Genomic DNA, 22,362 nt, shown 5'->3' with positions numbered 1-22,362 from the left:
AAAGTAGTAAGGGGAGGAAAGTAAAGTGCATAGGTAATTAATGCCAAGCCTGCCCCCAAGAAAGTCACAAAAAACATATATGTGACTTGCGGGGAGCTTGAAAGTGTTGGAAATGTGCCCTAAACCAAATCATATGATGATACATTATGGATATTATGTTAAACTAAACTAGTTTAAAGGGAAAAGATTATTATTTAAAGCCATCTCATATAAACAAAGATTATTGATTAAATCCTTCTCATATAAATGTTATACACTTAAACAATAAGTCCAAGGAATATGTAATTAGGAGAATGTGATCTAAAGAAGTTAGATTCATGAGACATTCTCTTTCCTACATATATCCTAAACATTCTTGATCACATGATTGCCAATTGGGCGTCGATGATTCCTTAAGATCAGTACATGCTATGTTTTTCTCTCAAAGAGTGACTGGTCTCGAGTCATTTATGTGACTGACACCAAGACAAGTACGTGGTGCTCAATAGAGAATAAGTCCAATGAACACGATAAACGAGGAGTTCTCATACTCATGTCACATTAGAACTCATGGTTAGGATAATGCAAAGTAGTCATTCGACCTGAGGCATCATAGTTGTCTTGTGATTAGGTCATTGATCTTTAACTATGTTAATGACACTCAATCAGAGGGTGTAAACGACATAGTTGGGGTTAAGCCATTTAACCATAGAGGCAAGTGAATGCGCAACTAAAGATCTCTAACTTTTAAACCGTTGAGGGAGAATACTCTATGATATGATTAAGAATCTTTGGCCAAAGTATGAATGAGATTTAGGAAGCTATTGTAAATCACATTCAAGGTAATCATATAAGGAAGAGAATCACATTGGATAGTAGACTTGAGTAAACTATCAAACAAAACAATGTGACCAAAAGTATTATTTTAGAGAAAGATCGTATTGCATTTGTTATCCCAAACTAAATAGGTTCTCCAACCTCTTTTGATTAGCTAGGGTAGCCATGACATACTACTATGTGTCACTCATGACTTGTGGAAGCCCTTAAGGTGTATAATCACTAAAGGGAGAATTGAAAGTAAGTCTCAATTCACAATCGATTTGGAATGAGTTCTAATTGCCAAGTGCCTCCCTAAAAGAAACCTAATGGATCACACACCGTGTAGGGTAATGATTGAAGAAAGTAACGAAGATGAGTATGGACAATTAAATAGTTTAATTGCATAAAGCAAGGATTAATTAAAATGTTAATTAATCAACACCAAAGGTTCGTATTAGGCTTTATGTCAGTTTCATGTTTCGAGCCCAAAATGAGTTTTGGTCCATAAGACCCATTGAGTTTAAGTTGTATGAAAATCAAAACCAAAAGGAATTCAACCCAAAAATGAAAGCCAAAACCAGCCTGGAGGAAGGGAGTGATGGCTCACTTAATAAAAGTTTGCAACTCACTTAGAATGAGGTATAAAGGCAACTTTATAGTTCCATCCTTCGTTAGGGTTTCTAGAGCCTAAAGAGAAAAAACATTTCTCTCTCTTTTTCTTCGTTAGGCCGGCCACCATGGGAAAGCTATGCTAGATTTTGATCTTCCAAGGTCGTTCATCTTCTTCCTTCACCATCCTTGGTGTCAGAACTTAGAGGTCTCTAACTTTGTAGACTTTTGGAGAATCATTCAAGCATCCACATCCAAGAATCCAAGGAGACTACAAGATGAAGATAAAGGTCATGGAGTCCTAACTCAATGAAAGGAATGAAGCCCTCTCATGGGTGATTAGTCTTTGCTCATGCACAGAGGAACTCTAAAAGCATAAACAAATCTCAAACCTCTTTGTGTTTAGAGTTGAGTCTTGGTTCACCACCACTACTAGGCTTTGAATTTTACGGTTTAAGTTTTGTTTTAAAGTGCATAGAAGTTTGCTTCTGCCATTTAATCGTTAAATACATGCATTATGTTGCTTAATGAACTTGGTATTTCAAATATTTTCCTTCAAGTGGTATCAAGAGCCTAGGTTTAGTAGTTGGTGAACCCTTTTGGGTTTTCTTGTTCGTAGTCTAGGCTTTCACCCACCAACTTACAAAAGTAAACAACAATGATGAAGACAATACTAGGAAATTGAAGTAGCGAAAGCATGAGGATCATCAACCAACGACGTTGGCCATGGTCGGCGAAGATACCATGTCAACTATGAAGAAATCAAGAACTTGAATGAAGAGTAGTAGAGAAGCTAAAGACGAGAGAGAAAGTGGAGAGAGTTCAATAACTCTTTCATTCATCACAATGTAATAATTGTTGGATATTTATCAAGAATGAATGACAAATTTATATAGAAATAAATTCGAATATATATGCTAATAAAATATAAATGCAACTTAAATATTTTGGCAGAGTATGAACAAAATGAAATTAATATTAAATAGGTAAGAACAGTGATCGAGGCTTGCGTACCGCAATATTCTTGAACTAGAATTTCGTCCCTATTTCGTGCATGTAATTCGATGGATGTGTCAAGATTCTAACACTGGAAAACTAGACTTTTGACAAATATCTTTGTGGTTCTCTCAGTATGCTTTGAATGGAAAGATAGATGATTTTCAGTTGTTTGAATGATATGTAGATGCATGTATTTATAGTAATCATATGCCTATTCGCAACATACATGTTTTTGGGAGGCGACTTTTCAACGCAAAGGGTGTGTGGCTTCATCTTTTCCTCAAACTTTTTCATACGTTCTCAAATGCTCTTAGACTTCATCTGAAAGGATGGGTCTGATGAAAATAAAAAATTAACTAAATCCGAAATTATATATATATATATATATATATATATATATATATATATATATATATATTACTTATAACACCCAAAACCCAAGGTTCAAGCCCAAATTTGCTCCCAATGGTCAATCTTTCCAATCATTTTGTATGATGGACAAGATGTTATAAAGTGTGAAACTTCTCAACTTGACCAATATGGGACAAATGAGATTGAAGAAAATTTTCTCTCATAAAATTCCAACTCAAAAAATTCCAACAATAATTATATCTCAATTGGTATTTATAGCTTATACCAATAGATACACGACAATTTTTTTCAAGTACCTGGAACATGAAATGACGTGAAGTTCCCAGCGAATAGAACTATAACACCAGGCTATTTCAATTTAAAAGTAAAAAAAATTGCCACGTTGTCGTTTAAGTGAAGTTTTGTTAAATAACCAGAATTTTGGTCAACTGGATTCTGAATTTATCCCTATCTGATTCCAAATTTATCCATTCCACGCCAAACACCAACAACACCAGCGACTGCCCACCTCTATCGCCGCCCTGTGACTTTGCCGACGATGCCCAATCCCTTCTCTCTTCCGCCTTTTCTTTCTCCTCTTCCATCTTTTCTCTCCCATTCTTTGAAATGTAACCCAAGAGTAGTCGGCCGCACCCTCAGATCTGCTGTCCCCGGCCTCCGATTTAAGGGCTTGTGAGGTCAGCTGAATCCCGATTAGTTAGTCATGTTTAAGGGCTTGTAAGCCAATCATTGTTTTTCTTATTTTATTTTGATTTTGTTAATATTTAATTGATCTACAAAATGATTACAACAACAACAACAACAAAGCCTTTTCCCACTAAGTGGGGTCGGCTATATGAATCCTAGAACGCCATTGCGCTCGGTTTTGTGTCATGTCCTCCGTTAGATCCAAGTACTCTAAGTCTTTTCTTAGAGTCTCTTCCAAAGTTGTCCTAGGTCTTCCTCTACCCCTTCGGCCCTGAACCTCTGTCCCGTAGTCACATCTTCGAACCGGAGCGTCAGTCGGCCTTCTTTGCACATGTTCAAAATCACCGGAGCCGATTTTCTCTCATCTTTCCTACAATTTCGGCTACTCCTACTTTACCTCGGATATCCTCATTCCCAATCTTATCCTTTCTCGTGTGCCCACACATCCCACGAAGCATCCTCATCTCCGCTACACCCATTTTGTGTACGTGTTGATGCTTCACCACCCAACATTCTATGCCATACAACATCGCTAGCCTTATTGCCGTCCTATAAAATTTTCCCTTGAGCTTCAGTGGCCTACGACGGTCACACAACACGCCGGATGCACTCTTTCCATCCAGCTCGTATTCTATGGTTGAGATCTCCATCTAATTCTCCGTTCTCTTGCAAGATAGATCCTAGGTAGCGAAAACGATCGCTTTTTGTGATCTTCGCTAGATTGCTCCGGTCATTAGTGTGGATAAGTATATAAATGGATAGAGATAGGAAAGCAAACACAAGATGTACGTGGTTCACCCAGATTGGCTACGTCCACGGAATAGAAGAGTTCTCATTAATTGTGAAGGGTTTACACAAGTACATAGGTTCAAGCTCTCATTTAGTGAGTACAAGTGAATGATTTAGTACAAATGACATTAGGAAATATTGTGGGAGAATGATCTCGTAATCACGAAACTTCTAAGTATCGGAGTGTGGTGTCGTCTTGACTTGCCTTATCTGTCTCATAGGTAGATGTGGCATCTTCTCTGGAAGTACTCTTCCTCCATCCAGGGGTGGTATCTTTAACTGGTGGAGATGCACAAGGTAATGTATCAATTTCACTTGAAGCTTACTTGTAGTTTCAGGCTTGGTCAAGCGTGATACAAACCATGTAGTAGGAGTCCCCCAAGTCGCCGAGCTAGGGGGTCTGCTGAAAGAGGTGACAGACAAGGTAAGCAATCAGAGCTCCGACTGATTGTTCACCTTCTCCCCATCTTGCAGTAGCATGAAGGATAAAGAGAAGAAAAATGAGAAGAGATGATATGAGATACTTTTGCTTTTGAAGAAGTAACTTTCCACAGGCTTATTCTTGAACTGAGCTGGAGGGTTTTCTGGTTTCCTCCAGAGTATAAGGCCGACTGAAGAATTTGAGGGTCAAAACAAGTCCATCAAATCTAGAGTACGTTCCACCCTGCTGATATGGGATACTTTTGCTTTTGACAGAGTAATGAATGTATCGGCACGTGTGCTGTTACGCTTGTCTCCACATGCTTCCTTGTATCCTTCGCACTTGCCCTATCTGTTCCTCAAGCAGATGCGGAATCTTCCCTGGAAACATAAGATGTTGAAGATGAGTACTCGAGAGCAATGCCAGGTAAGTAATCAGGTAAGGGGTTCCAGGCAGTCAGTTCCTGGCTTGAAGCTTGATTCCAAGTGCTGACTGATTGCTCTCTTTCTCCTTGTCTTGCAGGTAAAAACAAGGCCAAAAGAAAAGACAGGGAAAAAGCATGATATGGGATACTCTTGCTTTTAACCCTGATGATATGAGATATTCTTGCTCTAGTATAGCTTGTTTGCAGAGGTATTATCGGGGGGAAAGAAAGCTGAATATTTCGAAAGGCTTCGTTGGGAGTGCCCTCTCAGATATGATGAAGGGTTGAGCATTTTTGCAGGTCTGCCTGTCCGTTGGGGATGGAGGTCGACATATATAGGAGTCTCCCTAACAACAAGTAGTAATGCTATTCTTTTACCCTGCTTGGTCATAGCACGGTAGTGGGAGCTGCCAGTTTCACATGTTTTAACTCTGTCAGAGCACTTTGAAAAAGTGGTCTGTGGTATCTGGCTCTCGAGATTCGGAGAACGATGCCTCTTCGATTTTTGAGAAAGCAATCATGCTGGGGGTATGACTCTCGAGATTCGGAGAGCAGTGTCTCTTCGATTTTTGAGGAAGTAATCATGTTGGGAGTCTGGCTCTCGAGATTCGGAGGGCGGTGCCTCTTCGATTTTGGAGCAAGCAATCTTGTTGGGAGTGTTGTCTCGAATGTGAGTAAAGGTTGGGCATGTTTGCTAGTCTACCTTGCCACGAAGCACAAAGGTTGACACACAGGGACTTTCCAATTCCAGCAATGGTACTGTTCCTTTACCCTTTCTTCGATTTTGAGAAAGTAGTCATGTTGGGAGTCTGGCTCTCGAGATTCGGAGGATGGTGCCTCTTCGATTTTGGAGCAAGCAATCTTATTGGGAGTGTTTTCTCGAATGTGAGTAAAGGTTGGGCATGTTTGCTAGTCTACCTTGCCACGAAGCACAGAGGTTGACACACAGGGACTTTCCAATTATCCAGCAGTGGTACTGTTCCTTTACAGTTGTGGGTAATAATATGGTAGCTAGACCTTCAAAATTTATGTGTCTAAACTTTTGTTAGTGCTGTTTCTTTGCTATTCTTTTACCTTTCTTGGTCAGAGCGATGTAGTGGGAGCTGCAAGCTTCACGTGCTCAACTTTGGCAGAGAACTTTGGCAAAGTTATTTGTGGTACCCATGAGCTATTGTTGCGTGTGGGAAGTGGGTGATTGAACAGTAAGATTCATGTGCTTTCTACTTCACCAGAAGTCTTCGACAGAATGCCCATAATTTCTGCAAAGCTGAGTGTGCGTGTGACAGGTGCTGACAAGGCTAGAAAAGTAGGTGCCTCTTCGATTTCTGAGATCGGCCCTCGTGGTCTCTGAGCAATGGTGGAAATGGTAGTCGGCGCACATAGGGAAGGAGGAGGAAGGGTGGTCGGTTGATCTGGGGAAATGGAATCGATTAATGACTGTTTTTTTATTATTTTTTTCAATTAATTTATGAAAGAGTTATCACTATTTTAAATGTTATTTTACATGTGTCAGTAAGTAATTAGTTGGGAAAACCACTTGTTATGCTTATATGTGTGTACCTGGTTATCTAAAAAATTTCCCCAGATACACGACTAACTACCATTTTAACTAACAATAACAATACGGCACATGTCACATTCCTATACAATCCAAACTATACACTAAGGCCCTATTTGGCACACCGTATAAAGCACCGGATAGTACTAATAATACGGTGTACGGTATTTGGTGGCCGTTTGGATTAAATAGGCACCGGATTAAATAATCCGAGCCCACCTTTTTTACACGCCGTTCACCCACTTGCTTATACAGCCCAAATTCATCGTATAACTTAGTCAGCCTCACTTCCTTTTTGCTCGCTCTCGCCCTCGCTTCCTCTCTGCTTGCTCTCGCTTCCTCTCTAGGCGCTCTCTGTTCCTCTCCAGACGCACTCTTCCGCTCATCCCAGGTTCGTCTTCTCTTATTCTTCGTTTGAATCACAGTTCCTCTTTTCAGTTTTCTTCTTCTAGGATTCCGCCCCTCCCTCTATTCTTCCCCCTGCTCCTATTTTTCTTGCAATTTTCTTTCAATTGATTGAATCTAGTTATTATTTTCTCTCTAATTATGCAATTGATTATGTAATTTTGTGTTTTAATTAGAATTTTTGAATTTTAGGGTTTGCTATTGGGGTCGAATTTAGGGTTTATTGCGGTTAAATTTAGGGTTTATTGCGCTCGCCTTAAAATTGGATGGGGACAATCTACAGGATCCTCAACCTCTCTTAAACATTGCATAAGTTCTTGTTAACTTTGCTTCCAGACTCGGTTTAAGCAAATAAACTTTCCAATTATATTGGATCCGAACATAACGAGAGCGTAAAAGATATTGATTTCACATATTGAAAGCTTTAAAGGAATGGGGTTGATTGATTTTAAATACCATACCACAAAGCATGTAAAAACGAATTGTCTGTACACTTCCTTTCAATTGCTGAGACATCCCCAATATTATCAAAAGCATGACCTGTGACATATTATCCTAATCAGAAAAATAAAGGTAATAAAAACATATAGCATTTCTCTTGATCTTGTCTGGTATAAAAATAGGCTCGAGAACGATTGGCTCGCTTTATGAGTACTCTACCTAGAGTAAAAGCAGCTTTCACATGAGATTCCCTGTAGTAGTAAAGTTTTTCATACTGGTAGAGAATGTGTACATAAAGGTTTAAGAGAGGTTGAGGATCCTGCAGATTGTCCCCATCCAATTTGGTGTTTGAGACTACATATATTTTACTATGACATTTTTTGGTAGGACTTATTAACATGCTTCATTCCGTTTTCAGTGTTATATGCATTCATGCTCTAGTTAATTTTTTGCCACTATCTAATAATGCTATTTTATATTTTCACTAGACATGGATGAAAGAAAGATTGTGGCATGCTTCATTGTTAAGGTGTGGTACTTGAATATTATGACTTGGTTGATGATGTGATTCATGATGAAACGTAATTCAGCAAGAAGGCGGAATCGGCAACTTGCACTTAGAAATCGCACATTTGTTAGGAGATTGGTAGGGTCAGCCTATTTAGACAGCATAATAGGATATGATGATGTTCAGTGTGTGAACCAAATTAGAATGGATAGAAGAACGTTCCATTATTTATGTCAAATGCTTCGTGACCACGGTAAAGTAAAATTGGATGGTGTAGTGACAATGGAAGAACAAGTTTGCATGTTTTTGCATATACTTGCATATCATGTAAAAAATCGTACAATTGGGAGTAGGTTTTGTCAATCGGGGGAGACCATAAGTAGGTATTTCAGTTACATTCTACATGGAGTGTTAAGGCTACAAGGTACACTTTTGAAAGTGCCAGAACTCATTCCTAATGCCTAACCATATCCTAAATGGAGTTGGTTTGAGGTATTCTTCATATTTTATAAAAATTACTTATAAAATTAATGTAATTAAATATATTGAGCTTACTAATGTTAATGATTTTTTTTTAGAATTGCTTGGGGGCATTGGATGAGACTTACATTAACGTTCATGTCCCTGAGCGAGATAAACCAAGATACCGATCAAGGAAGGGAGAGATTGCGACCAATATGTCGGGAGTTTGTAATGTGGACATGAATTTTATATTTGTGTACCCAGGTTGGGAAGGGTCGACCTCTGATTCTAGAGTATTCGGAGATGCGATAAGTAGACCATCGGGATTAAAAGTTCCCACGAGTAACAATAGATTATTTGTTTATATTAGTAATTTTTTTTAAGAGAATTTATATTAGTAATTTAAATCCTCATTTTTCTTATATACAATAATATACATTTTTTGGTGTGTTAGGGTGCTACTACCTTGTTGATGATGGGTACACAAATGGTCCAGGATACCTTGCACCGTATAGGGGAGTGCGTTACCATCTCTCAGAATAGAGAAATAGAAGACTCTCGATTAATCATGAGGATTATTTCAATATGAAACATGCTCAAGCTAGAAATGTCATTGAGAGATGTTTTGGACTACTTAAGTTGTGTTGGAGCATCTTAAGAGGTCCATCATTTTTCCCAATTAGAACACAACTTAGGATTATGATAGCCTGCTGCCTATTACATAATCTTATTAGAAGACATATGTTAGCTGATCCAATAGAAAATGAAATCCTAAACTTGGACGAATCTGAAAGTAGCGATGATGATGAAGATATGATTGAGACTGTTCAACCTACACAAGAATGGACTGCATGGAGAAACACTTTGGCTATGAATATGTACAACGAGTGGCATGCACAAGCATGATTTGATTAATTTTCTTACATATTCATGTTGTATTTTGGTTATGGTTTGTTATTTGAACAAATAGTGATTTCTTATGTATTCAGTTATGATACTTTATTCGAACAAAGTGTGAACTGGTTATGTATTTATTTAAAAAGTGTGGTGATTTGCTTATGGTTTTTATCACTTACTATTAATTGTATGCACTATTGATTATATGCTATCTTATTGTGTATGTAATTATAGGAATGGAAAGTGATCAAAGTAGTCAACCAAAAGGAAGTAGAAGGGTTTGGAAACAATATGAAGAAGATGCATTGTTGTCCATACTTGAGGAAGCAGTTGTTAAGAATTTGCGATGTGATAATAGTTGTTTCAAACCCGGAACAATGGCTCAGTTTGAAACAGCTATTAAGTTGAAATGTTCTGATGCAAATATAAAGGCAGTTCCACATATTGATTCCAAAATGAGGAGCTGGAAAAAAGATTATGCAATAGTTTATGACATGGTTAATAAAACTGGTTTTGCATAGAATGATGTAGGGAAGTGTATTGAGGTTGATAGCACTGAAGTATGGCAATCCTATGTGAAGGTAATTCTCTAACATAATATTAGAATTTAACTTTACATATTTGATTACTTAACATGTTCCTTTTCCATAGAATTTAATAGTATGAATGTGTCCACCAAACTGATTGGGTACACAATAGTCTTGCTGATTAAATTTAATAGTATGATTGGGTACACAACAGTCTTGCTGACTAAATTGATGGATGCTTGATTATATCAAGACAGGTTGAAGGGAACAAAATAAGATTATGTATTTTATGGATAGTGTGATTTGTTTTCGCATTGTAGGTTAACAAAGAAGCAGAGGGCGGGCTAGGAAAATCATTTCCATTGTATGACAGATTGAATGTTATTTTTGGGAAAGACCGAGCAACTGGAGTAGGAGCTGCAACTCCTACTGAGATGATGAATGAGCCTGAGCACATTAATGAAGATGAAGATGAAGATGAGGTGGAGACTATATCGCCCTCTGTTGCTCGACGGTCTGGCAGTTCAAGTACCCGGAAAAGGAAGAGTGCTGCTAATGATAATGATCTTGCTGTGGCATTTAAAGAAATGATTTCTGAATCAGTTGATAAGTTGGGTGGAGTTTTACAAGCTATTTTTGGCAAAGGGCCACAACCTGAGATTGCTTCAGAATTGTCAAAGATGAATTTGTCTACTGAGGATCAAATCAAAGCACTAAATATCCTTTTTGAAAAGCCACAGAATGAGAGGACATTCTTGATTTTGGATGGTCCAATGACAAAAGACTTCTTACTCATGTTACTCGGACAAAGTAACCGTAATTGACATTTCAAACCAACAACAATATATTTTGTTAAAAGCAGCATGCATATCTTTAGTTAAAAGCTGCAGCATGCGTATATTTTGTTAAAAGCAGCATGCAAATATTTTGGCTATCTGGACAAACTGTTTCTTATTGAAACCAACTTGCATTTGTATATTTTATGAACTTGGATATGTGGTTGGATCATATAACGTAACGATTGTAGTTGTTTTTTGTGAACCTTCGTTTATGCTATTGGAAAATATTTTGAATTTGATGTATGGAATTTACTATATTTCTTTTTTATTTGAAAATTTGTGTGGTTTTCAATAGGTATAAACTAGCAAAAATGCCCGCGCGTTGCTGCGGGACTTGAATGCACAAACCTTAACCACATGAATAATTTCCACACACAATAATTTAAAAGACGGTGTGGTACCTAAGAACCAATGAAGTGAAATTTTACTCGCTACACATGGATATGCAAGTGCCATTTAGAGAATGTTGATAATTTATTAGTCTAATCATCAGTAAAAACTTCCAAGCAATGTGCAAAACACTTTAAGCATTATCATTTCAAAAATGAACACAGGGTGTTTCAGTGCACCCGTCTGATACACAGGTGGGTTGTATCACATGAATCAGGATTCCCACATGCATCACATGTATTCATTAAACTTAAGGGAAAAAATGAACACGTGTGGTTTTCATGGAGCACACGCTACAGATGCGAAGAAAAAAAAAAGGCAATTTTCACTTCAAAAATAATCTTCCAATATATTTACACAGTAGTAAATTAATTGCACAAAAATGAAAATATGAGAAATAAAAACATATGCAAATAAAAGCCGGGAATATAAAAGAACCGATTGAATGACTTTACAATTAACCCACTTGTTGAAGAGCAATTTTGGATTTTTGTTTGGTATTGTCGGACTCTCCTCCAGAAAGTCACTTCTTTTTTTTTTTTTTTTTTTTTTTTTTTTTGATTACCCAGGTCGCAGTCAACCTGAGAAGTCCTGTAATTAAACACCAAAAAAAAATTCGATCAGCACGAAATATTAATTGGAGGGGACTCGAGAGCAATTCTATGACTTTAGCAAACATGCATATTATTTTCTTAGTCCAAATATGAATTTGACATCATCTCTTGCAAAACCACCAACCAATATCACTTCTCAAAGAAATTATACATAGATTATACATAGAAGAGAGCGAAGGCTTACCCAACAATTTCTGAATTTAATTGCGGACTGTTCAAGTGTCGACCGGAATCTGTGCTTTCTTTCCCTCTTGACTTTGAACTCCGCTTCATTTTTTACAAAAATAACAAATCAAATCAACAAAAATTAATTAAAAACTTCAACTGGGTAATCGAAAAGAGAAGATTAAATACCACAAAAATACTAATAAACATTAAACACCATAATACATTGGGAAAAGCCCAAGTTTCAAAAACCTAAACACCATAATTATATTGGGAAAAATCCTAAATCCTGCATTGCAACAAACCCCAAAACCCAATTACTGTTCCAGGTGGCATGCACAGTTTTTTGGTATAAGCAAAAAAGTAACCCCAATCCCAACTTAAGCAGAGAAATCACTTCATAATCCCTAAATACTGGAAAGAAGGAATCTTTGAAAGGGATGCTTCCGGGTGGCATACACAAATTTTTATTATAAGAAAGAAGTAACCCCAATCCCAAATTAAGCAGAGAAATCACTTCATAATCCCTAAATACTGGAAAGAATGAATCTTTGGAAGGGAAGCTCACCACTGCTATCATAGGGCGTGAGCACAGTCAGCTTTGAAGGCTGCAAACAAAAGCCCCAAAAAACAAAAAACCTGAAACTGAACACAAAACTAAATTAAACAACCACACGTAGAATCACAGGCTACAAACAAAACCCCCAACACAATCTCAAATGGAAGGAAAGGGTAAATGGAAGAAGAAGAGATGTATACAATCCCTCAACCCCACCCTCTCTCTGCAGCCGACACACTCGTTCCATCAACCCTACCCTCAAATTGTGCACCCAATCAACTCTCTTTCTGTCCCCCTAATCGTGCACCCGCCCTCACCCTCTCTCTACAACCAACCCCTCCCCTATCTCCCTCCCTTAAATCACGCCCCCACAACATCCCATCAGTGAAGAATCAAATCCAAAAGTAAATTGCAGTTACCTATTACGGTAGGATTAAAAAAAGAATCTCCAAATAGAAAGACAAAGGATATAATACAACAGATAGCTCACCAAAAAGCTGCAGCCCTTTCACAGTGGTGATACATTTACGCTTATTACGCATGGCTTTTTCAATTGTAATTTCTTGCTTCTCCTGCAGAAAAAACACAACGGAACAGATTTCAATAACCACTCATACCTATTTAATGTCTGGAACTAAAACTTTCAGTTATTTATCTATATATAAATATTGATTATGATCACATTTTGATCATCGACATAAAATACAAATCATTGTATATTTGCACAATCAAATATTTATGGAACTCACAACCGAGAGCCAGAGCTTCAATTCCTGTGAAACCACCCTTCTCTGAAACCCTTGGCGACAAATTCTTACATCATCTATACCGTAAACTTGATCAATCAACAAATATTTATAAAAATTTAGAATTTTAACCTCAATTACAACATGCAGACCCAAAATTGATCCAAATCAAAGTTGAAGAACCCTAATAAGAACAAAGGTGCTAAACTATAGAACTTGGGTATTTCTTAAAACCCCTAACCCATGATATTTTAAATCCTTAAATTTTCTGACCACGGAAACACTATCAAACTAACATGATTAAAGAAATTGCTAATTACAAATGGGGAAAACTACAGCCCATGGGTAGTTCCTTAAATCCCATCATGTTTTCAATTCCAAAATTTCTCGTCATTTAGGAAAACCACTAAGCTTGTCTACCCTGTACTGTGCACCTAATAATAGCGAAAGGAAAGAAAAAAATAAGATAAAAAAAATACATAGCTATTCGGCCATAACTGCATCCTATCTAAAACGCACTAAAATGCCAGAGATAAAGTTTGGAACTCAGCATTGTATAACATTTACAGATGACAACCAACGTAAATTTGTGAAAAGCAAAACCAACCCATTGTTTTGAATGTTGTTATTTTGGGAAACCTTGCAAATCACAATGAATAGCATATGATAACCTTAAATAGGGCCGAGAATTTTGACTCACCATCCTCCTTTAGCATAGAGCAACTTGCTTCCTTAGCAAAGTAACAAACCGGGATAACACGCTGCTGTTGAAGAATGTATCCATTGCCACACAGCTGAACATCACAAAGAAAATTCAACACAAAACTCAACATTCACAATGCAAAATCCAAACCAAACACAAAATCAATGCTTTCAAAGTCGTATGGCATGCTAGCTTATCACAATTGTTTAGTATAAATTTACCCACATTATATATGGATAAATTTAAATAAAAAATAAAAGATAACCAAATAATACATTGGTAGTCTCCGTATTCCCCCAGCAAGCAAACCGTTGATGGGCTCCCCTTGAAAGCTTAGTTAATGAACCGCCCACCTACACACGCACTTCAGAACTCAATTCATACACATAGGGAGGGGAGAGAGAGAGAGAGAGTACCACAAAGTCCCGATTTTCAATCGCACTGCAGAGAGAAATCAATTAGATCCCCATATCCCTCAATAAAATGTATAAGAATAATTTACAAATTTGTTAAAACTCATAAATTTCTTCCGTCACTGTAAATTTTAACCATTCATTTGAATGAAGACAATATAAGTAAAAACCCACCACAAATCCTCACACTGAATTCCATCAGAAGTGCGAAAATCCCATGGTGTGAAATTATTAACCACGATTCATCAAACCGCCAAAAAAATAAAAATCCAGAAACTAAAAGCAACAATGCAGTAAACCTAAAAACAACGACTAAGGATGCCCAAAAAACCAAACTGGGAAATCATGACAGCAACGAAGAACTCACCGAAATCTAATGGAATGGAGAGAAAGAACCATCGGGAGATGAGTAAAGCGGCAAGCCAAGGAGGGGCGACAAATGAGTGAGTTTTGAGTTGTGGGTTTCGATTTTGTCGTTCAGGGGAAAGGAGGAGGAAATTGAATTGCACCCAACAGGCTTTACAGAACAAATCCTGAAGGAGGAACCTCAAAATCAGCCCCCCCTCCCCATGTAACAAAAATTAGTAAAAGAGTGTAAGAGTATTATATATGAAACTATATCATTGGCACCACTTAATGGAAAGTTGTAGTGCTATGGTATACTCAGTTATAGTTTCAAAACCAATAAAAGAATGCAAGACAGAATATATACACAAAAAAGTAAAAACTATTAAGTTTGAAAGATATGAAATGATTGAGCTTGCAGACAACATGGAGAGCGATTGAGAAAAGGGAGCACTAAATTAACTGTTTTTTCTTTCCTCCCCTTCCCTCGCTGCATAAACAGTAGAGTAGCTCTAGTTTTTCAGTTTTTTTCACACCATTCTTCATGCCAAGCCAAAATCAACAACTAAATTTATACCATGCATGTTAATAATACCATGAAAAATTCCACTTCATTATACATGCATATTATTTTCTTAGTTCACATATGAATTGGACATTATCTCTTCCAAAACCACCAACCAAAATCACTTCTCAAAGAATTATAAATAGAAGAGAGTGGAAGTTTACCCAAAGCCAATTTCGCGTAGTAGTGTTGTGCTACTCTGATCGCCAACCTGAATGCCAACCTGAGCTACTGGATGCCCTGTAACTAATAATCCAAAAAGAAACATTAGTTATCCACAGCTTGACAATTTCTTCATGGTGTAAGGATATATTTTCAACAGTTCGTTGTCGTTTGTTTATCTGCAATTGCACCTGCATCTGCATTTGCTGCAGATTATATTACTCAAATGAAATGCAGATCAGGGAAGAAAGAGAGAGCTGAGTTGGAAAGCAAGAACACTATAGTGATAATTTAAACTAAAGTCCCTAAATATTGTTGCAGAGAGAATTCATATCAAGATTAACTACATTATTTGATTCGAATGTAATCCAAACGCAGCATAAACATGAAAGGTAAAAAATTAATAGCAAAAGTCACATTTAAGCAGCAATTAATAGCATAAATCAGATTTTAGTGGCATGGACCAAAATAATTCAGTAAAAAGGAAGCAATCCCAAACAAATAGAAAGAACTGGAGAAACAATTCGAAACAAATCTTTGGAAAGCAACCCCATCCCTCCCTCACCCTCTCTCTCTCCAATTCCAACTTCTCCCTACATCTCTCTCTCTCTCTCTCTCTCTCTCTCTCTCTCTCTCTCTCTCTCTCTCTCTCTCTATAATAGACGTGCAGTTTTATTAATCTTTGTTGCCGAAGCATGCAAGATAGTGAAAAGGCAATTTATCTAAGAAAAAAAAGGCACATTGTCCATCATAGAAAGCAAGCGTGGAAGGAGAAGAAAATTAATCATAATCCAGAATATATTCGGAATACTGGTGTATAAAAAGTAATTTTCAAATTATATCTAAGCTAATTAAAATGCCAAACCCTTTCAAGTAAGCTTGGCAGCCACTGATCAGGGTGTGTTACAAATAAGAAAAACAAAACCAGATGAACAACCAAATGCAAGTCGTAATCTGCAGAAGATTAATACCTTCACTAACTAAATGAACCAAGAACGAAAACATCCAAAATTTTATTAAATAAGTACAATCAGCAGAGGAAACTGAATAAATGTCTAAAGTGATACATTGAGATAAGGTTGGTAGCATCAAAATCAGTAATAAAATATGCATAAACCCAATATGCATCAAAATCACTAAAACTTGACCTCACTTGTCAGAATATAAAAATTTCAATTAATATTGTTTCCCAAAATCTTGTTCAAAAAAAAAAAAAAACATTCACCTCCAAGGCTCTAACCATATGGCAGGGTGGACTTCCTCTTCCGCATTTAATGGTGAATTGAAGGCCAATGCCAGCGGCAGCCCAAGAGTAAGTACAAACCCGACTGCAGCAACAAAAACACAATTGACTTTCACACTACATAAATAAATAATAAAAAAAACACATACTTGCACCCAATGCATTGTTTTGTTTTTCTGTGCAGTATAAGAATAAAAAAAGATAACATTCCCCTGAAACCAAATTCATCCGCCAATTTATTGCGACAAAGAGGGAGACCAAAATAGATAATCAATAAATTTAACAAAAATGGATTCAACTCACTCCAAGGTAAGCAAGCTTATTAACCATTTTGTCATAGTACAAACAAATCCCGAAATTCGAAACTACCTGTTATCCAATAAAAACCCAAAGAGTAGAAGTTGAAAAAAAATATATACATATGCTCTTGAATAGAACACTTCATCAAAATAAGACTGAAATGCCGTTCAACATTGTTTTGGCTAATCAAAGTTAAAACATAACAAACCAATAAAAAAACAGACTGAAATGGAATCCCATGATCAATGAGGTATCAGATTGTAAACACTAAAAGTCTAAAATTGTACCTACATAGTATCATCAAAACCTTGCGTATTCATTCACATTATCAAATGGCCAAAATATATATACCTGCAGGAAAGCAATGGAACAATATACCCATTAAAAAGTCACAAAAAGATTTGCAGAAACTGTCCCAACTATTATAATTATATGGTTCTATTGGCATATCTAGACTTCAAAATTGATAGAGAAGCTAATTTATCAAACAAAATAATGATAGAGAAATTATTAACTGTGCCCTGCAATTTTCAACAGGAAAAAAAAATCAAATACTCTGTCTAACCACAATTCACAAAAGCCATTTTCCTAGAAAATTGGTTAATCAAAATAATGTACAAATATTTATTAGTGACACGCCATAAAATTGCAACAATAATCGGGCTTCTTAACTGAAAAGCAAGAGGTCAAAATTTCACAAAGAAAAAAAAATAACCCTAGCTATAAAGAATGTAGAAATGTTCAACCATGACATGACCTTATATTATTCCATAACCCAACTTAACATCAATCCACAAAGTGGAATTATAATGCTTACTTGTCACAGAGGGCATATGCTACAATGAAGGCATGTGGCCAAACTTAGTGAGTTGCAGCACCTAGCAGCTATCTACATACCAGAATAAGGATTTTGGAGATGATAGCAGCTTTCGGAAAGACTCAAAATCAAAGATTGACCTGGAAAATGTGAAATAATCAAGTGAAATTAACATTGTCCTGATAATAAGCTAAGAAAATCATATTCATCATAAATCGGTAACCAAAGTCACAAAGTACGATTCCTCTTACAGTTAAGGACACGTTTTTGTTGTAGCACCACCAAATTGAAAATCATAATCATGATAAACCAGTAATCCACTTGCATGTTCTTTTCCCAATTTAAACTTCTATCAGTAATTAACCACAAAGAAATACTTTCAGTTCCATAGGCCTTTGAAGGGGTCAAAGCTTTCAGTGCTCACTATTTTCAGATTCGGTAAAGCATGTGATCTTTAAACAATGCTGACAAATAAGTACCCATATACACTTACAAAATGATGTATTATCAAGAAGAAATTAGAATATCAAAGTCCTCAACAAAACATGAGGCACAATTATCACAATTAGAAAAATCACTTCTTCCGGTTATAAATACACAAAGGTAGGGAAAATCATAATTGGATCAAATATAAAAGACAAATTTAAAGAAGATGCTCAAGGAAACATTTTATCGTTGAAGATTCGAGAAGGAATATGGTCAAGAACAAAACTATGAGGAATACCAAATATCTCACAGGAACACAAAACTACTTGAATGTACTCTAACGAATGTATATCCGGCATTCTCTAAAAACTATCTCCATCCTACATCATCGTCATCTACCCTTAAGCACAACCACTAAAATTGTAAAAGACCTGAAAACCATGATCTACACCACAAATAATACTACTAATCCATAAACCAATCAGTCATCAAGCATGTTCCTTTATCTTTTCCTAATTTGATTGTGTATTGTATTTATTTGCAATGCTCCAAAACAGTGAAATGCACATGATTTCTCTTTTCCTCCTAATCTGGAAAAACAAATCAGTAGCCAATCCCAATATTCTACATGATGTACCACACCACCATTTAGATTCACCATTTCTCACTTTCACCATTTAACGTATTTAGAAAGGTTATTAGGGTGATTTGCTATCTAAGACTCACTTGGGAGTTGGGAGCGAAGTTATAAGTCGCAAGCTCTTGAAATGCAGTAATGAATTTGGATAATACTGGACATGAAAGAAAATATCACATGCACAGCAAGCTACAGCGACAATTAAAAAAAAAAAAAGAGATCTTAAGCAAAAACCATGAATCCAACTCAAAAATGAAATCTTCCAAATAACATCTCAAACCATAACCCAAATCAAATGCACCAAATCTCGCATAATCACATCAAGAAATAAATTATACAAATTGACATATTGGTAGAAACCCAACAGAGATTTTAGAGAGAGAGAGAGTACCAGAGGGAGTGAAATACGGTTGTACCTGGAAAGCAAAAAATAAATTATATAAATTAACTCTAACATTTGTTGACTCTAACAAATTGATACATAACAGTTGTTTGGGATATAGATATGGGTGTACCTGGAAAGATTAAAATTCATCATGGAAGCCTTATTCGTGGAGGACTTGCTCTAGTTCTTCCATAGTGATATACCTGATAATCAGAATGCATTTTGGCAACATTGTTATAAATACGATGTTGATGATGATGAGTTATAACCTTACTCCATGTTATGTATAATTGAAATTTAAGAGCATTATGTAAAAGATATATATAAAAAAAAAAGCCCATCTATTATGATCTCTGCATACCCCTGCTGTCTCGTAGGAGAAGCCGATGAACAGTGGCAGTAGCCACTGCACAGTGAAAGGCAATCGCCTGTGTGTCCTGAGCAGAATGGAGGGAGTGGGTGGTTCTGTGGTGATGTTTCGACGGAAAATGGAGGCGTTGGTGCGCCGTGTGTCCTTGATCATGTTCTTCGTTGGTATTTGTGAGAGGAAGAAAGTGAGGTTTGAGAGCGGAGGAACTGAAGGGGAAGGAATTCATTTGCAGTATGAAGGGGATCTGGGGATGAGAGTTAGAGGCTGGGCCTACTGATTTGCGGAGCTTCTGTGTGAAGGGGAAGGATTTGCAAATCCCTGAAATCCCTCTCTCTCGCTCTGTCCCCGTCTCTCTCTCCCTCTATCTCAGAAGCGGCATGGCCTCCTGTCGAATGACAACAAACCTAAACCCACCCATGCCAGGATCCCTCTCCCTCTCTCTCTCTCCCTCTCCCTCTCTATCGGCGGCATGGCCTCCCATCCCCGAAACCCTCACTGAATGACAGCAAACGTAAACCCACCCCAATCCGTCTCAAACAAACAGGACAAAATTGCCCTTCCAACCCAGCCCCAATATCAGCCCAAACCTGACGGCTTTGTTGTAAATAGCGTGAAATCGAGTGGCTCCCTGATAAGCCATATGGACAAAATTACCCTATGAAATTTTGAGAATTACCCTCCCATTCGGCTGGTATTGTTGCATGGCTTTGTTGTAAATAAAGCAAAATCAAAACAAACATGAAGAGCGCCTGCCCTCCCCCTACTTTAGTATAGATAATATGAGAAAAGTTAAACTAACAAAGATTTGTCAAATTTTTTTTTCTCTTGTCCTATCCGGTTTAGTACTAAACACAGTATAAATAATACGGTCATTAATCTGATACTGCACCAAACGCCCGACTAATTTAGTCAGTACTATCCGGTGACTATTTATCCTATCCGACAAAAATAGTCAGTACAGTTCGAGCTGCCAAACGAGGCCATAAGATACAATCTATCATATACATGAGCTTAGGTTCGCAGGGTTCAATAGAAAATTGCAGCTGTTTTTGTCGATCCAATGGTTCGTATGTGATTGCAGATCTGCAAACCCAAATCAATATTGAAAACACGTGGTTAAGGTTACTAAAAGGATTTATGTATTTACCTTGAAAACATGCAGGCAAAGCTTGGGTTCAAATGATAACATTGTTTTTTTGGGTGAATGATAACATTGGTTACGGTTATCCAGACACAATGGTTAACAATTTTTTTTTTGAATAGTAATGATTAACATTTTAAGATACATGAACATCCCAATTAATTTATAGGGTTAAACTCTATTTACTACCCTAAAGTTTTGTGGTTTTCAACATTTCGTACATCAAGTTTTTTTCGTTCTAGAGTCATACCTAAAGTGTAAATTTTGGAACAGTCTCATACATCCGTTAATCAAACTGTTAAATATGCCGTTAATTGTGATGTGCCGCCACGTGTCATCCACTTTTTTTTTTCCTTCTTCTTCCTCATTCTTCTTCTTCTTCTTCTGGGTTGCAAGGGGTTGAGTTTTGGGGGGGGGGGGGGGAAGGGGGGACGAACTAGGTTCCTTTTTTTTTTTTTTTTTTTTTCTTCTTCCTCCTTCTTCCTTCCCCTTTTTCTCCTTCTTCTTCTTCTTCTTCCGAATCCGGGTTGCAGATTCGTTTTTTTTTTTTTTTTCTTCTTCTTCCTTCTTCTTCTTCTTCCGAATATGGGTTGCAGATTTGGTTTTTTTTTTTTTTTTCTTCCTTCTTCCTTCTTCCTTCTCCTTCCTCTTCTTCTTCCTCCGAATCTGGGTTGCAGATTTGGTTTTTTTTTTTTTTTTCTTCCTCTTTCTTCCTTCTTCGAATCTGGGGAAGATGAAGGTTTAATTTTTTTATTTTATTTTTATTTTTTAATATATATATATAATTTTAATTAATTAATTAATTAATTTTATAAATAATTTATTTTTAATTTCTACGTGGGTGACATGTGGCGCCCATTCATTGTCCACATGAGCGTCACATCATAGTTAACGGGAGACTTAACAGTCTGACTAACAGATGTACGAGATTGTTCCAAAATTTACACTTTAGGTATGACTCTGGGACGAAAAAAACTTGATGTACTAAATATTGAAAACCACAAAATATGAGGGTAGTAAACAGTTTTTTGCCCTAATTTATAACTTATGGAAAACTTTAGTTATCGAATATCATGTTTTTTTATATTTTATAATTATTCTGGCAAACCTCACGGTTTACTGTATACACTTTTTGTACAAGCCGATTTAACAAAACTATTTCTGCTTATTAGAAATTTTATGTAACAAAAATATTTCTGCTTATTAGTAATTTTTTCATATTCATGATACACATACCAGCGCAAGAACTGAAAAAAGAGGTCATAATCGTCAAGGCAATCCACGACTTATATCTTAAGAGTAATTTAAACATAGGAAGTGCGGTGGAATGCTGTGAACATTCTAATTGTCCAGTGTATGGATTCGACCATTAAAGGAAAAACTAGGTATACTTTTAACATATTAGGGTTTACAATTGATTTGTATACTTTATATATTTCTATTAACATAACATTCTGTTTGAACGATATTTTGGAAAGTAGTGCTTCAAAATAAACAAAAAATTGATTATTTATAAGACCTTCAAGAGCTGATCTATTACGTTACCAACTAAATATTATGTGAACAGTTTAAACAATTTGTAAGCCATGGCTCATCATTAGCTCATCAAAATTCACTATGTGACTGAAACACGAGCACATACGTC

The 22,362-nt window shown here is 36.6% G+C and overlaps 1 protein-coding gene and 1 pseudogene across 25 annotated transcripts; one reads left to right on the top strand and one right to left on the bottom strand.

The window, feature by feature from the left end:
• The first annotated feature begins 9,532 nt into the window (after positions 1–9,532).
• Positions 9,533–10,721, top strand: LOC126608230 (uncharacterized; annotated as a pseudogene).
• Positions 10,722–11,426: 705 nt separating this feature from the next.
• On the bottom strand, positions 11,427–20,329 carry LOC126608231 (uncharacterized). 25 transcript variants are annotated; one of them, XM_050276076.1, is made up of 15 exons: positions 19,568–20,328; positions 19,337–19,409; positions 19,213–19,237; positions 17,759–17,898; positions 17,229–17,292; positions 16,624–16,726; positions 15,401–15,476; positions 14,694–14,889; positions 14,330–14,354; positions 14,189–14,266; positions 13,911–14,004; positions 13,214–13,287; positions 12,955–13,036; positions 11,925–12,007; positions 11,427–11,717 (listed from the first exon to the last, which is right to left on the bottom strand). In XM_050276076.1, the coding sequence occupies exons 8-15, from the start codon at positions 14,723–14,725 to the stop codon at positions 11,703–11,705; spliced, it is 483 nt and encodes a 160-aa protein (XP_050132033.1). In that variant the 5' UTR covers positions 14,726–14,889; positions 15,401–15,476; positions 16,624–16,726; positions 17,229–17,292; positions 17,759–17,898; positions 19,213–19,237; positions 19,337–19,409; positions 19,568–20,328; the 3' UTR covers positions 11,427–11,702. The 25 variants fall into 25 exon arrangements, 11 of the variants coding, with proteins under 11 accessions (XP_050132033.1, XP_050132035.1, XP_050132031.1 ...); XM_050276078.1 differs by having other exon boundaries at positions 17,233–17,292; XM_050276074.1 differs by having other exon boundaries at positions 15,401–15,482; positions 19,568–20,327.
• Positions 20,330–22,362: the final 2,033 nt, after the last annotated feature.

The sequence above is a fragment of the Malus sylvestris genome, chromosome 16 (assembly GCF_916048215.2).
Source record: "Malus sylvestris chromosome 16, drMalSylv7.2, whole genome shotgun sequence".
In the NCBI taxonomy this organism is placed as follows: domain Eukaryota; kingdom Viridiplantae; phylum Streptophyta; class Magnoliopsida; order Rosales; family Rosaceae; genus Malus; species Malus sylvestris.
This window is presented reverse-complemented; position numbering and strand designations above follow the sequence as displayed.

Coding starts and splice junctions, on each gene's coding strand:
- LOC126608231 (XM_050276081.1), bottom strand. CDS start 14,725: ATGGTTCTTTCTCTCCATTCCATTAGATTTCG. Junction 14,355..14,693: donor CTCCATTCCATTAGATTTCG/GTGAGTTCTTCG, acceptor TTCTCTCTGCAG/TGCGATTGAAAATCGGGACT. Junction 14,005..14,188: donor GGAATACGGAGACTACCAAT/GTATTATTTGGT, acceptor TGTGATGTTCAG/CTGTGTGGCAATGGATACAT.